This window comes from Cotesia typhae, unplaced genomic scaffold (assembly GCF_013202065.1).
Source record: "Cotesia typhae breed Kobodo isofemale line unplaced genomic scaffold, CoteBio_Ctyphae contig_11, whole genome shotgun sequence".
Taxonomy (NCBI): Eukaryota; Metazoa; Arthropoda; class Insecta; order Hymenoptera; family Braconidae; genus Cotesia; species Cotesia typhae.
The window spans coordinates 628,224-646,255 of record NW_027423711.1 but is presented as its reverse complement, the minus strand read 5'-3'; the positions used below and the strand labels follow the sequence as shown (position 1 = coordinate 646,255).

The following is an 18,032-nucleotide window of genomic DNA, read 5'->3' as shown; positions in this document are numbered from 1 at the left end:
AATTGAGTCATAAAAGTAAAAAATGCGTAACATATTATATTGGCTGTTATTGGCTGTAGCTATATATCAACATTATCTATGTTTAACAACATTATTGAATAATCATTATTATTGTTATTAGTATTGTATATTGACGAACGATTATTTAATAGCAACAAAAACAATTACAACAACATAATCAACATTGCAGATAAGCATTCCAAACACGATATACGATATCTTTTTTTTAATCTTTAAATTATCAATGTACCATATAATCTTTATGTTGCACTCACATTCAGTGTCAACACATTCGGCGCACTTTAATGTTCACATTTACATACTTATACCATTATTTCAATAGCAACTAATGAATCTTTGTTCAAATATTCAGACACTACTCAAATTTATTCTTTAAATTCTGGTAAAATTTGTAAATTTATTTATTTATATGATCAACTTCATTTCAACAATAAAGTCATTTTATTGTAACAATTTGTTTGGTAATTGTTCGGAAGTAAAGTTCACAATATTTTGACTGATAAAAATATTAGAAATCTTTTTTTGCAATTACATATTTTTTTCGTAAACTTTATAATTGACATTTTTGAAAAAATTTTTTATTTTCGATTGTTTGTTTTTACACGTAGAGTACCAAAAAATTAACTCGAAATCGCCAAATTCATGTGGACATTTTATTAGTGATTTTCGGTAGACAAAATTTTTTAAAATTTGAAAACTTTAAAGTTACTTGAAAAATGTATTTTTGACTAAATTAATAATTGATTCAATAAATCTGTAAAATGGAATAATGAAAAAAAATTTGAAAATGTTTATTTTTTGATATTTTATAGTTAAAAATAAGGTGGACCCACTATCCGAACTATCGCTTGTTCTAATAAATTTGATCTAATAAAAGTGATCAGTATCAATTAATCACAATCTTATGTTAAACATAACATTTGTGTAACTAGTAAAGCTATAATTTATAATCATCAGGTTCAATACTATCAGTTAACAATTCTATATAGGATAGAATAGACAAGAGGGTATATCTATAATGCTGTTAAATATTTTTAAGTATATTTATTATTATGTTAATAGTAGGCTAATTTTTAAAATTGTTAAGAAGAGTTTATTTTGGAAAAATTTTCTGTGTTTCAAATTTAAATGTCGTAATTATCAATGTTTTTATTTATCTCTGTACGAAGCTTTGTAACTATTGTATTAAATTCGTACCTAGTATTTTGTTGAAAACAAAAAAAAAAAGAACCATCGAAGTCTGTGACGACGTAAATTTTAAATATATTTTAAGAAGCGATTGTTTTGCAATGAATTAGCAATATTGTGGATAAGTTGCATATTTATTGTAAAACAAAAAATTATATCATAGATTTATAACATTGAAAAGCGCTTTCACGTGATATGTCAAGAGTATTACAATTTATTAAAAATGTTGTCATATTTTGCCATTGAAAAAAAAAAATGATATCATTAGTATATAAGGTCGTACATTCAAGTTAAAATAATGTATGAGTGCAATTATTAATGCTATAAATTAATTTTTAATTTATAATCTAAATTATAAATGCAATTTCAAAGGATAATAATTAAATTAACTGTAGTGATCTGTCATGTCATATCATCAATTATATTAAAGTTATAAATTATATATTCGAATAAATGGATGTATTGCAACAATTATTTATCAGTTCTATTATTGTCTGGAATAAGAAATAAAATAAAATAAATCAACTGAAGAAAATTTTATTGTATACTTAATTTTACATTACCATTTTTTTTGTTTAATGTTAAATGATTAAATTTTTTTTACAATTAATTTAATTTCTTTTTCTTTCGACAAAATAAACTTTATTATTGATGAATGTATTTTTCTATTTCTTTTTTAAATCCTTATTATTCATTGTTTCATCAGATTGTGATTGAATTGTGAATGTAGTATTGATTAAACCACTTATTCCACCAATGGTTTCGCTCTTTGTAATTGTTTTTCCCACGAATAACTCATTGATCTCAAAACTCATCATAGTATTCTCAGCGTTCGTTTGAAAACTCACCTGATGATTATTCACGCCAATCGAATCGTCTGAATTTGATTTCAATGTCGTGTTATCGTAATAGATGCCTTAAATTATTCAATTTATTTTTTAAAGTTTTCATTAAACTATTATTAATTTACTCTTATTTATTTCATTATTACTATTATTATTATTATCATCATTAGTCAGTTTACACACAAGAAATATTAACAATTTATTGTTGATCAATCAATTGTGTACAATCTTTCCTCATTAATCATTTTTTATTATTATCTATTTTATAATTATATACCATTTATTTCTATAATTAAATTCAACAATTAATATGAGAGTTATTGATCAAGTCAACGCGAATAATCAATTAATTGAATGGTAACGTAGTTAACTGTGATTTTTATTGGAAAGATTGAGTGTTACACATTTGATATTATTTTTAAAATACTTATTATTTAAATTCACTCTTGTATAGTATTGCTGTTTGATGAAACATTCTTACCAATAGATTTGTCAGTTTTGTCAATACTGATATTCGAATCATTTTTTCCGTTATAATCTTCATCTTCTTTCATTAAAGGTAATGTCGTACAAGGTTCAGATAAAGGACGTCCACAAGATGCATATCCCTAAAACAATAAAAATCTGAATATTATATAATTTTTTCTTTAATTTACAATTCTGCACACCTCAAATGTCAGAATCAAATATTGAACAATTTGTTACAAAATTAAGGAAGATATCAGTAAATTGCCGGTGCTGAATCATAATTTTTAGAAACATCTACGAGATCATTTTGTATTTATTTTTTACAGCAAAGATGTGACGAAAAAAATATCAAGCGACGGCAATGCTAATTTTCTGAAGGTTAATAAATAACTAGCTGTATAACGCACAATTCGAAAAATTTCAACATACTAGCGAAATCAGGAGTAACGCACAGTTCGAAAAATAACATGATCAACGCGCGTCATCATAGAGAACCTACCGATAATATTATACAAAAATAAGGTATATGATAAATGCTTATAATATTTTAAAACCATTCAGCTAAAAAATTGAGATGAAAATCGTTTTCTTTCAATAACTGTTCGAAACTCATCAGTGTTATAAAAAAGAGTAAGAATAATAATTACAGTGACAGATATATAATAAATAATACGAATAAAAGATGTTCCAATGTTCAAGGTAGAAATAGACTTAACATAATTATGTTACATATAAGAGTCTTTTTAACTTTATTATAATTTTTCTCACACGCAAAAAACTAAATTCTAAAATACTACAGTAAAACTGATATTATGATGTCAAAATTTGTCAATCAATGTTAGATGTCACGTAAATAATATTAAATTAACTTTAAATGTATATGCCTCATTTTGTTAAATTATAATAGCTATTTTAATAGCCCGAGTCGAAATTTAAATCGTAAATTCAACATATTGAATATTCAAATCGTTGGTTGAGCGCATTAGACGTTAAAAACATATGTTGAACGTACCCAACGTATTATAAATGTGAAAAGAACCAATAATGGGTGAAAATAGTAACATTAGAACTACTCGAATAACTACACATTTTTAATTTTCTTAGCAGCAAGTTAAAAATTATAATTTTTTTTTGTAAAAAATCTAGGGGTACAAAATTTTATAAAATTATATAAAAAGTTATTATTTTATATACAGATTTATGAGGTCATTTTTGGTATAAAATCGTATGAATTATATTTCATAAAATTTTAAATAATTTTGGAAATTACTCACAGGGTAAAAAATTTCGATAAACCATTTCCGTCAAAAAAATGGTAAATTTAAGCTAAAAATGTAAAATCTCCCTAACAGAACTGAAAAAAAAAAAAAAAATGTTTTTTTGTCTATTCAGGTTTCTAGCATGTGTAGTTATTTAAGTAGTTTTAATATTACTTATTTTCACCCATTATTGGTTTTCTTCACATTTACAATACGTTGGATACGTTCAACATATACGTTTTTAATGTCCATTACGTTCAAATAACGATTTTAACGTTCAATACGTTGATCCTACGTTTTCAACGTCTAATACGCTCAACCTATGATCTGAACGTTCAATACGCTGAATCTACTATTTAAAGTTCGACTTGGGAGTTCACCTGTTTTTTAAAAATGTACTTTGACGAACTTAGATGGAAGAAAGATTGAAAACTCAGCTTGATGATATAATTTAATTATTATTTGTTAATTTGAAATTTTTAGATAAACAGAAATAATATTTTTTAAAAGTAAATTATTATAGTTACTGCCCGAATATTTGAGGTATGCAATTTTTTATTTATTGAACTTTTATTTTACGAACCTGAACCAAGTCCATTCGTGAATCTAACGAAAATTGTTTACCTGACATTAAAATACCTCGAATGCGACGTCGCATTGCTAAAAATGTTACATTAAAATAAATTTCTTCAATTATAGTATTCAATTAACATTGATGCATAAAATATTAATTTACAAATAATCACAAAAGAAGATTAGAAGTGCATGCCTTTGATTTTTCGGATGCGCTTACCTGGGCTGTCACGTGGTTCTAAGCGCAGTTGTCCAAATGCCTTCATACAATCATTGAATACGTCAGCTGTGTCATATATTGCTGCGAAACTTCCATTAACTATTTTTGGTGACATTGGCGAATTAGCGAGCAATAAACTTGATCCAAAGTTCTCGTTTTTCTGACGTGTTTCTATGATAATAATAAATAATCAAATCATTATTTAGTTTCAGATTATCATTGAATCAAATAAACAACCGGTAATGAATAATTCAATTACCTGCAAGAGAAACTTTAACTCTAGCTGGTGAAACAGTAGCTGTTGACAAAATTTCAGAAGCCGTTGATTTTATTTCAGCCCAATCACGCAAAATGTCTTCATTGGTTGTACTTTAGGAGAAATAATGCTTTTTAATTAAATAACATAAAATTTGTTGTATTTATGAGTAAGATAAGGAATAATTATATACTTTGTTGAAGTAACAGTAAAACGTATAACATATTTTCCATGCAATGATGCTGGAACACAGTGAACTCTGCCATTGCTATTCATTTTTTTAAGAAGTCTCTCTGTCAATGAATTCTCTCCACGAAGACGAAATACAACCATACCAAGATGTCTTACTGCTGGAATTTCGAATCTCGAATCCCCCAAAACGAGAGCCTCAAATTTTTGAGCTAAACGAACACCCTGAATTATTTAAAATTAAAAAAATTCATTTTAATTTAATTTTTTTTCATTTTTATAATTCTTATCAATTAATGGTTATTCGTTCATACTTCACGAATATGCTTCTGCAATCCAGTTATTCCATAATTTCTGATCACAAACCAAAGTTTTAGAGCTCGAAATCTCTTCGACAGCGGTATTTGCCAATGCTACAAAATAATCAATTTTTTTTTTACAGTTATAATTATGAACATTCCATTCTTATTTTTCTCTAAGAGGATAAAAAATTTTTTACCATGTAATCAATTGCAAGTCCTAAAAAATATCATTTTAAATTATTACTATAGAATTTCTAACTTGAGCTAGAGAAAATGAATGTAATCAATAGAATTTTTGTTTATGCAAGATAGTAAACAAAAATATATTGGCTGAGGTTAAAATTTATTAAGACAAGCAAATTATCTTCGCTAAAAAAATTATATTTCACTCGAAACTATTTTGATCCTCCTCAATAATTTTTTTTTTTGGTTGATTTTATCTTCTTCGTGTAATAATTACTTCATAAAATTTTCATCTGTCTTATAAAATTAAACATTGCTTATTGAAATGTTCGTGTTACCAGTTTTAAACATTTTAACACCAATTTATTTATTAGATTGGTTTTTTGTTTCATATAAACCCATTTCAAAATGACTAAGTTAAAAATAATACACATTGCCATACTGCAACAATGATTTTTCATAAATAATGTGAAGTTTGACTCCTCATTTTTCAGTGACAGAACGAGTATTTTGTTAATTATTAAGGATTAAATTGATTAATTTTTACATTTTATTAATAAATTACTGAGGTATATTTAGAATTGGTAGAGTAAAATAAAAGACCCAGTTATTGACACCTGCACTGAAAAAAGATGAACTTCAATCAAGAGAAAAATTCTTGAAACAAGTTAAATTCACTTAAACCAAGAAAAATTTCGTAGTTTAAGAATTTTTTAACTCAAACCAAAAACATGTAATTTTTCAAAATTATTTACTGGATTCAAGTTCATTTTTTTTTCTGTGTGCAGTTTTATTCTGATTAAAAAAATAAAATGTTCTCAAAAAACCAATTACCTTAAAATTTTTATTTATACTCAAAAATCATATTTATTAATTTATTAGAGTTGATTTTTTTTTAATTAAAATAAAATTGCAAGTGTCAGTAACTAGGTCAGTGTCAATAACTGGGTCTTAACCTTATAACGAAGAAAATTTTTTTTTTTCGTGACTATATAATTTATTTTGATCGGTAATGATTGAAATGTAGGTCATATCTATTTTTTTGTCGGCGAAAATTCAGTTGTAGCTATGGAAGTTTAATTAGTTCTCTATTAAAATGCATTACGGAATTGATGGAATGAATATGAATATAATGAGGAATAGTATAGAAAAATCTTAAGTTTATTATTCGACAAAATTGAGATGTCAAAAAAGTAATCCAGATAGGAGAAAGACCAAGGTCTCAAATAAAATTTTAGAAATATTCTGATATAACACTTTTTCAATAAAAAAAATTCATTTTCATAAATCTTACCAGAATTTTCATGTTTTAAATATAACGGATCAACGTTGAAAGTCCTGTGAAGTGCTTGACTATTCTTGACCCTGAAAAATATCATTTAATTATTTTTATCAAAACAATTTTACTTTGAAATATTTGAAAAAAATATTAGAAAAATACCATTTATAATTAAAAACTATAAATTGAAAATCAGATAATTTTTTGAATGTTTTTATATTGGAAATGAGATGATAAAAGGAAAATGAGGATGACCCGGAGGTAGTCTAACTCAGAAACTTATGAATTGATTTACGTGGTCATAAAAATGGCTTGTAATACAATAAAGCGTAGAATTTATCCTAACACAAAATCTATAAATATTCAGATGTTAAAAAAAAAAATTCGTTTTCCTTTCGATGGTGTCTAAAAATCAAAAATATATCTAAAAAAAATGTTGGGTCCTAATCCGAGCTCTTAATATTAAGGTTCTTGTAACATCCGTTTTTCTGTTTTTCATTTAAGAACGTTCCGTGAAAAAACTGTTTCCTTAAAATTTTTTGAAATATTGAGTACTTATACTCATAAGTATTCTTAATACGCAGGAATTTTTTTAAATAGTCCTTGCGGCACTAAATTTTGAAATATTAGCATTTAAAGTTTGTATATTTTACGTACAAACTCTATGCTGACCGACGTTCAAACGAACATTTTATTGAAAAACAATCGAACTTTTTTTAGTATTTTTTTGAAAAACTGAAAATATTTAATTGAAGCTATAACAAGTATTGTTTATCAAAAATAACATAAACGAGCGGTATTCATTTTATTACAAAAAATGTTTGAAGTTTGTGACTTTCGATATTTTACGTGAGTGGAAATAAGTGAGCGATAGTCTGTAAAGAGAGGCAGCACAAGTGCGTGAGAAAGAAACCAATAGCCATCACCTATTGCTGTCTTTTTCTTGTTGATGAACGTCCTTAAATAACAAAGGCAAAGATTTTTTTGTATTTTTGAATTTCTACGGCGATTCGTCACAAAAAACTTTGAAATGATGGATTCGGAAGGGAATAGTACGCTCTACAAAAAATTTGAGGTAGAAAATTCCTAAAATTTGCCGTTCCTATAATGTCAGCATTTAAACATATTATTTATTAAGAATTTTAAGTATCTCACTAATATAAACAAAATAATCAAATTTTTTTCTTATTAATAATTATTATTAAGATTTTTACTTTTCGGTAGACTTTCAATTGTTGGATTCTATAAAAAAAAAAAGAAAAAGTTGTTTTTTTTTTTTTTTTTTTTTTTTTCAACATTCTCATAAATATAATTCAATGAAGCATTCAGTTAATATATATTGAAAATAATATGAAAAAGAGATAGTGTATCTCACCACATAGCTGTACAGTCAAAATGGACCATGAGCCATTTACTTGGATTAAATGCTATAGAATCAGCGAATTCTACACCTCGTAACCATCCTCGAAACTCAGGACAAACAAAAGCACTTCCTGCATACGCAGCATCGATATGTAACCATATACAATTTTTTTCACCTTCAATTTAAAGTAAATAATAATCAGATTAATGTAATTTAATCTCAGTTGATATTCTAAGAAAAACTTTTTACAGATTGGTCCTATTTCACTAAGGTTGTCAAAAGAACAAGCACCAGTTGTTCCAAGAGTTGCACATACCTGGAAAAATAATTTCCTTCTTTTAAAACTTTAAGTTTAAATTATGATATGATTTGATCTATTTTTATAGATACAAATACTAAATATGATTTGAGTTATTATAACAAAAATATAAAATGAAATAAGACTTCCCGTAGGAGTTAATTTGTCAGTCTTAAAACATCAGATATCTATAAATGAAGCGAAAATAATAAGATACCCAGTAGTCAAGAAAGCTTATAAGCAGATTGTCTGTTTCGTAACATTATAATCCTTGTCTTTTTTATTTTCAGAAAGATATTTTATTTTTATTTCATTTTTCAAATCAAATTCTTATTTCTTATACTTTTTGATCTCCCGAGAAAAAATATTTATATATAATTATATATATTTATATATAAATTGTTTAAGCTTACAAACTTTATAAATTTATAAGCTTACAAACGAAGGTTTAAAATATGAATGAAATATTGATCTTTTTTTAATTAATCTTCTTTGATTTTTAACATAACATGGTATCGAATTTTTCTCGTAACAAAAGATGAAATTTATGAATAGTTGAATTTATATAAATTTTTTTATGAAAAAGAGAAGATTAGTTTTGAAAAATAGGAGAGTTATTAGACATAGTTTTAAATATAATTAAAAATGCATTACTTATATAGATTTTTTAAATTTTGAGTACACCAATTATTTGTAAAATTTAAGTAAAGAATTGAACTTAAAAAAAGTTCAGATGATGAAAAAGTTTTTTTATAAAAAATTTACTAAATTAAAATATAAACTGTTGATTTTATTGCATGAGACATAAACAATCATAATAACTACTATCAATAATCTGCTTCAAATTTAAAAATTTTTCCTTGTTCTAAATGATTTTGAAAAATTCGATGGGCGTAAAACAATTCAAAGTATAAAACTTAAGATCAGTATTTCATACTGTAAATGTACAATAAAAAAATGATTATCTTACGAAGAATGGTACTAATCCAGCTTCACGATCCCGGATGATTGCTTCCATCAACATGTCTCCCCGCATGCTCAATTTATCATCTGATTCGATGTACCTCATTTGTACTAGTCCAATTAGTCCGGCTTTTTCTACACTGGAGTGAGCCTATAATCAAATAATTAACAATAAAATCAAGATTTGATAAATCTATATTGTTTATTTAGACGATTTATTGGATAATTTAAACACTCAGTTCAATAAATGAAAAATATACTGTAATCAATTGGTCGGTGATAAGCAATAAAATTTTCGACAATGTTTTTTTCGGAATTGTTCTAACAGAATATTCGAGTTAAGAAATGTTTGTTTAGTGAAAATTTACTTTAAAAAATTTTTGTGAAAACATTGTTGCTAATCACCGTCCAATTATTCGTGATCAATGCATTTAAAAAATGATGAAACTAATTTTTCGACCTTCGGATGAAAGTAAAACGTAAGCTTTTGCCTCAGCCGTGCAAAAGTAATAGTTTTGATGACAATACCGAATAAATAAATTCAATAAAATTCATAATTACTTGATCAGAACAATAAGCAACAAGATGGGAATTAATTTCTCCTGGTGATTTATCAGGTTCATTTTCTTGTATAGCACGTAAAGCTCGTGATCTAGCAGCTAAAAGACAAATTAATGTTGATTCAGAAGCAGTTGTTTGTATTACTCCACCGCCAGATCCTTCCGGACAATGTAAAAATTCTTCAGGTAATCCAATCATTTCTCCAAGCCAATTCATTACGACTGTCTCTAACTCTGTACAAACTGGACTTGATGCCTTCAATTAAATATTAGTAAATATGATTATTATTATTACCACCATTAAAAAAATAAATAAATAAATTTAAAAAATAAAATAAAGAAAAATTAGTTACCCAAGTGAATCCAAGACAATTGATAGCATCGGCTAACATATCCGCTAATAAACTAGCTGGGCAATTAAGTGCCGGAAAATATGCATGCATATGAGGACTTTGCCAATGAGTTACACCTGGCATGATACATTTTTCAATATCCTGAAAAATATTCTCCCATGGTTCACCATTGACTGGTGCAGATATTGGTAAAATATTCCTCAAATATCCAGGTGACACAGCTGGATACACTCTTCTTGTCCGAATTGTTTCAAGGTAATTAGCTATGTAATCCACCATTTCTTTGCCTTGTTTATCGAAATAAAAAAATTGAAATTTATTAATTGTTTTAAAACGTATTATTGAATTTTTTTACTTGAGCCTGAATTAATTTAAATTGACACATTTCCAAATTTTTAGATTCTAAGAAGTTATTCTGACTATGTGTGTAAACTTATCATAACTTTTGAACAGCTTGACCGATTAAAACGCGGTTTACGGCATTCAAAAGATTCTTATTGCCATTAGATTTTATGTGAATTTGAATCACTTCGGTTGAATAGATTTTTAGAAATTTAAAAAATTAAATTATAAGTAATATATCGATTGATTCAAAAATCTCATCAGCTCTTTGCCTCAAAAAACATCATTAATTGCCACAAACCACATCAAAATCAGTTTTTTTGTTCAAGAGAAATCGTTGTCAAACAATTAAATCTTGAAAAATATCATTACTTGACAAGAAACAATGCCATTTCTTAATTATTGACATTTTTAAAGACATAAGCTCATTCTGATGTTACAATCATAGATACCTGTCATTTGAGTACTCACGTAAATTTTTCGTATTTTTGTTATAATATGAAAATTCAATTGTCAGAATTTAGTTATTAATTGTAGTTTTGAAGTTATTTTGATAAGTCTTGTAAAATTTTGATTTTAATGAGAACGATAAAGTTTCTCAAACACGCAAAATTTTGGAACAGGATTAATGGACTGAATTGGCCCGAAGTCGTGTTGACAATCCCGGTTATATTATATGAACATGAGTACCTCTGTATCAGGCAAATTTCTACAGAAATTTACCTAAAAATCTATTTGAAAATGCTATTGAAGTTTTTAAATTCATGATGATTACCAGTACTACCATAATGGTAATATTACTATCGTGATGGTCATCATTATTATCGTGATGGTAATAATTATTATGCAAGATTTTAACCAATAACATACAAGAGAGTAACATTTAAATTATTATTGCAAATGATAATCATTAAAAATGAATTATTGGCATTCATTATCATAAATTTTTCAGCGTATACATATAACTTTGAAATTTTTTCTTAGGACATTTCTAATGTAAAGAGTTAACTACTAGTGAGATATTTACTTTTGAAAAAATAAAAAAAAAAAAACGTGATTCTTTAATTTTTATTATTAAGAGAATACGCAAAATTTTGTGGCCAGTGTATTTATATGATAAAATGGGTTTTAATGGTTAAATTTGGTATCGTTGGAAAAGTCTTGACTTGGAGTTGTGAATTTTCAAGGTTTCATATCACTCCCACCAATAGTCAATTTATGATGATATGTATTTAAGCTGAATTCCAAAATGCTCTATCACTAGATACATAATTAAAAAATGACCTTGAATTTTGTGAACTATTGACATTTTTAAAGATATAAGCTCATCCCGATGCTACACTCATCAAGACCTTTTATTTAAGTACCCACATCATTTTTTCATATATTTATATGTAGTATCAGAAATACTGGATAGGATATTGATGTTGTTAATATCTAAAAAGGATATCACAGGTCAGGTAATTTAAGTGTTGTGTTTATTAGGAAAGAATACAGAGGTCTGTCTACAATGAATAGTTCTTCAGGACTATCTTCTCAAGTCCTTTTTCTTAATTACTCTACCTACTACTTGGGCCTCTCATCCCACTCAGTCATACTTTTACAATGCGCAAAACTAACTTAAACTTAAAGTTCCCACGCATTTCCAAAATACTTTTAAAATTCACTCTCACAATTTTACTTACAACAATCTTACCTATCTGTCAAAACATCTGCAAACAGCATGTTCGACGTACTTACTTAAATCTTATAATTTACGATACCCTAAACCCTTGGTTACAAAAGTGAAATCTCTACAGTGATCATAAAGCTAAAAAAAATAAGTTACAGTCTATTTTTACAACTCTACATATATATATGTGTATATGAAAAATATATCAAAATGAATGTGGGTACTCAAATGAAAGCTCTTGATGGGTGTAACACCAGGATGAGCTTGTATCTTTAAAAACGTCAATAGTTAAAAAAGTACTGTACAATTTAACAAAAATATATTTATTTAATAAAGCAAAATTTATTTATTTATAATTTACAAGTCACGGCAGTCATATAGTGACTGCAAGGTTGCAAGTTTAAATTAATTTAATTAAGATGATATTTTAATTCTTCATTAGATCGCATGTTTTTCTGAGAATTTTGGTAAAGCTCTCTTAGCCGCACTAAATTTACTGAATACAAACTTGATTTTTGAGCTGAAAGAGCTAAACAGCGGATAACAATTCCATCATGGAGCATTTGCTGAGCTTAGAACATCTGTATAACCATATTTTTGAGCTCGAAAAGTTCAAAAACGTTGTGATGAGTGAAATTTAAAGTACTTGACATTTAAAATTAGCGTGAAGTTGCAGGAATGACCTCTATAGTCAATTATTTTACTAATTTTTTTATCACAAAAATATTACAGAAAAATATATTGCTTTGATATGTTACTAAAAAAACGTATTACAGTAGTTTCATCATTTTACCCAAATCAAATGTTGGGATATGAAAAATAATTTTATGACTTAAAATTGCTCAAACGTATAAAAAATAGTTTTAATACAATATAAAACTAGTTTTATCGGTAAAACTGGAGCTAGATAGCAATTAAAAGCTAAATAGAGTATTTTTAAAATTCCGTGATGAACACTTTTTCTCTAAGTTGTTCTAACCAATTTTTTTTTTTATTCATGTTAACATTAAACATATATACGGTATTATTTACATGTTTTGAGTAAAAAATTTAAAATCGATATCACATTCCTTTGTGTGAATTGTTAAAAAGGATTTAGTTATTTTAAAATAACACTATTGATTTAATGCACATACAAAAATCCTTATTGGATTTTTTTATTACCACAGGCACAGAAGAAAAAATAGAAATAGATGTATAGAGAAGCTAGGTTGAATCTCATAAAGTTTACGGTAAGACAATCTCTGTGTCCGTAAAATTTACTTTATCACTGTTTTATTGCATACCCATTTATCTAACATTTATATATCTTCTTTAAATTGATTGTTTCAAATAACATACTTATTCGAAGAGAATAATTGAAATATATTATTATGATATTATTTAGAGCAAATATAAAAGAAGCGATTTAAACGAAAAACGGATTTATACAATAAATTTTTTTCTTCATTAGACCAAAAAAGTTATTTTGAAAAATGTTTATTTTAGACACTAGATATATTTTGGCGTATTGATTTAATGTTTTTACGCGTTAAATTCAATACAATTATTTTCTTGAAATTTTCTAACACAAACTCTTTTTTTTTTTTTTTTTTAACAATAACCGAAATTTTTTTTATGTATAAATATATTATTTATTTTTATAGAACTACCTATTTCTTTAATATTAAAGACTAAATGTATGTCTTGTGTGAGATTAGTATATTGTATGCGCTGAGAAAAAAACTTATTTTCAGTTTTACGAATTTTTTTTTAATTCTCATTATAAATATTGATCTAAAAGTTGTTGGGCATAATAAATACATTCTCGTGAGCCACATTTATGGAAAGGGATTTTAAAAAGTGACACAGTAGACTAATTCCTTAACCAATATATGATGTTTCATAATAATTGATAATAAAGAGCTTAGATTCATATTCATATTATTAAAATAAATAATATTATTATTGTTATTATTATTATTACATTCGAAACGAATTAAATGAACTACACGTCATTTGATACAAAATATATAATAATAAAAATATTCTAATCGTATTTATCTGATTAATCTGATTAATTATAAAATACAAAATAAAATAAATAGTATTATAAAATCTGTAACATATAAACTACAACTGACTGATTTTGAAATTATTACCTATTTTTAAGAGTGATGCTAATTAATCTCAAATTTTTTCGACGATGAAACCTTTTGCAATGAAAAATTTTACCAACTTCGTATACAAATTTAAAATGTGTTTTTTTTTTTTTAAGATTAATTACGATGTACCAAAAAATTGATTCGAAATTGTCAGAATTAAATTTTTCATTTTATCAATTTTTTTAATGATAAAACGTTAAACTATTGGAACCACAAAATTAGAAAAATACTTCTATTGAAAAATTGAGGAGTTGAGTTTCAAAAGGGTATCTTTTCATTTGTGATTAATCGTAACAAAAAACTGGTTATCTTCAATTATAAATATTTTTATTGAACTTTTTTTATTTAGATATAAAGTGCTATTGGTTATAAAGCTATAATTCGATTTTCATTCAGAAATCTTTGTAATTCTCGAAGTACTTAATATTTAAAAGATCAAAAAACTGTTCTTTTAAAACATGAAAAGGTACCCTTTTGAAAATCAACTCCTCAATTATAGTAAACATTAAAATAAAAAAAAAACTTACCATGTTGGCGATATTCTTCAAGGTTCATGGTAGCTGTAAATGGAAATCAGTTGAATTGGAGGTATCACTTTTTACTTCAACCAAAGAAAAATATCAAATTATAGAAATAATAATATATATTTTTTGTAACTTACAATTAAAAACTGTAAAGTTCTTTCAAACTTATTCTACTTGCCTCACAATACCCAAATTTTGAAATTACGATCTGATCGTTTTATCCGCATGTACTTAATAATTTTATTGCGGCTGTTGCCGCGCCTTTTTATCGATAAACACTAGCGTTAAAAAACAACAAATATCTATGAATATTCCAACGGGTATCAATTGAGCAATTAAGCTAGATAAATGTTAGGAGTAAGCGAATATCAGTAGCAAGAATGATCGAAAGAACAATCACCAAGGCTTTCGTGAGTCAATGATTTTCTACGGTTTCATCATCGATCCACCCTGTCATTTGTCCAAGCTTATTAGGCTACTGTCACAAGGCTCACTTTAATCTACATTTTAAAATGTCTTATAAATATAAATTTGTGTTCGTTCTAATTTTAAAAGAAAATCATTTGCTTACCCACGCTTATTTTAGCAATTAAAATTTGAAAGTATTGATATAATTATTTAAAAAAATCAAGGCTTGAATTATGAATTAGAAAATTTAATAAACATTTCTTGTATCCTTCTAATTGAAAAATTAAAGTTATAATTAGAAATTAAAAATTTCAAATTGTATTTAAAGTTAATGCAATTATTTAAAAAATATTTATAGATGCAATCAATGAAGTAAAAAATGAAGTCATAAAAATGCCGATAATCGTGCCTTACTTTTTACCTATCCGATTTAACAGCTGATCGCTTTGCAATCTATTACATAATTTCGTAAAGAAAAAACTTTATTATTATTGAATTTGAAGATAAAAAAGATATAATCGTACTGGATGTAACGATCACATATAAAATTAGGGAATTGCATCAAAATGTAGGTTGATGTAGGCAACAACTTTGCTAAGTACATTTCGTGAACAAGGAACACCACTAAACAAAATTTATATACCTTAGTATATCTATAGATTACGGCCTATCAAAACAACAATGACTGTGTTCAATGAAAATAATGAATTTAAAAATATTTCATGATAAAGTGCCAAACATATATATATATATATATATATATATATATATATATATATATATATATATATATATATATATATACAACACTGAATAAATAAGCCCAACGGATTATGACATTTAAGTTTAAATATATAAATGTTTAAAGCCTATTTAAAAGGAACATGTAAAGATAAAAAAAAAAAAAAAACATTTTACGCGACGATCGCGATTGAGCTTAAATGAATAAAAGACAGTCAATATTATTAAAAGCTTGGACGTCCGGCACTTCCGACTTTTCTCATTTCCCCCTGAGCTTTCAGAATCCAAATGAGCTGCGAGAAATTTTCCTACTGTCATTGAAAATTCACTTGTTAAACAGAAATAAAAGTTGAAAAAAAAAAAAGAAAGAAATTAAAAGAGAAAAAATTTAATAAAAATGTAAAATCTTATTTTTTGTGTGAACTGATAATTAAAAAACTTAGAAATATTTATCGAAAGAATTTATCATATTGCACTTATTAAGTTTATAAAAGATTATTATAATAATAAAAAAAAAAAAAAAAAAAAAAAAAAACTGTAGATGGAAATGAAATAAATGATGTGAGAGAATAATGATGTTTATTTAAAAGTTGATTAAAAATAAATTGATGGATATTAATACTAACCTTAGTCAGAAGAATAAATTTCGAGTTTTTCGATAAATGGACGTTCGAATGTTGGACGGTGATTATAAATGATACCTACGGTGTTGTGAAGGTATGAACATTGCTCAACAAGTGGCGGTATTTATATAAGGATCCCAGAGGATATAAGTACAGTACATTGCGCAAGCGCCACTCCGAAGAAATGTATCCCAGGAACATTTTACGATCCTTTGGGGATCACAGTTCTTAGTATTTTTTTTTTTCTTATCATTGTTTCTCACTCTTTCTTTAGTTCTAAATTTTTTCTCCAGACAAAGTTAGTACGGATTGCTTTATATAAGTTGACGAGAATAGATAATATAGATACGATTGAATTGGAACAAATCAGTTGGTTCTTAGTGTGTTTTGTGACAATGGTTTTTCATATAAACATCATTTTCTCGGGTTGTCTTTTCCTTTGTCTCCTTTTCTTAAAATACATCTTAGGGATCTTTGTTTAATCGCAATCACTCAGAAGAATAGATCCATTTGCGTCATTAAACCAGAAATAAATGTATTATATTTATCAAACTGTCATTTGAATTAAAAACAATTTTTTTTTTTAAGCATTCTATTAATAATTTGAACACTTTCTCAAGATTCATTAAGACAATACTTTTTTTTTTATATTAATATTTGAATTCGATTGCAAATTATGAGGAATCATAAGGAAATGAAAAAAGTTTTAGATGTTGGTTACTAGTTCCAAAAATTAACGATACTCAAAAAAATTTACAATATTTTGAAATTTTACATCATCTTTGAATTGCTGATCAGAATCTCAAATTTTGACTTTAGAACTTTTCGATCTCAAAAATCTTTATCGAGTTCAAATTTTTGACAGAAGAGTCAGTATCTTTAATCCGTCGAAAAGTAAAAACTTTTTTTTAAAAACCTCAAAAGTGATTGACTCCAATATAGGCCATCCGCAGAACTTCCGGCTATATTCGAGTTCAAAATTTTCGACAAATTTCCAATTACAAAGTTTCGAGCTTAAAAATGTTCGAGGTCGAAAATCTCGTTGTTAGAAAAATATTTTTTTTTTAATACTTTGAATTGGATATCTCCCGAACAATTTAACCGATTTTGATGTGATTTATGGCGATCGACGTTGTTTTCTTAGATTAAAAGCTGATCAGATTCTGGAATTAATCAACGCAGCAGTTGAAAATTTATTAAAATAAACATTTAGTTATTGAAATTTCTCAAAATCTACGAAGGCGAATTGATTCAAATT

At 26.1% G+C, this 18,032-nt stretch overlaps 1 protein-coding gene across 1 annotated transcript; it reads right to left on the bottom strand.

The window, feature by feature from the left end:
- Positions 1-1,736: 1,736 nt before the first annotated feature.
- Hdc (histidine decarboxylase) lies at positions 1,737-17,009 on the bottom strand. The gene is made up of 16 exons (XM_074237619.1): positions 16,778-17,009; positions 15,006-15,038; positions 10,321-10,607; positions 9,969-10,223; positions 9,415-9,558; positions 8,396-8,462; positions 8,159-8,321; positions 6,799-6,869; positions 5,519-5,538; positions 5,334-5,432; positions 5,024-5,244; positions 4,834-4,943; positions 4,575-4,745; positions 4,365-4,441; positions 2,536-2,662; positions 1,737-2,125 (listed from the first exon to the last, which is right to left on the bottom strand). The coding sequence occupies exons 2-16, from the start codon at positions 15,031-15,033 to the stop codon at positions 1,875-1,877; spliced, it is 2,091 nt and encodes a 696-aa protein (XP_074093720.1). The 5' UTR covers positions 15,034-15,038; positions 16,778-17,009; the 3' UTR covers positions 1,737-1,874.
- Positions 17,010-18,032: the final 1,023 nt, after the last annotated feature.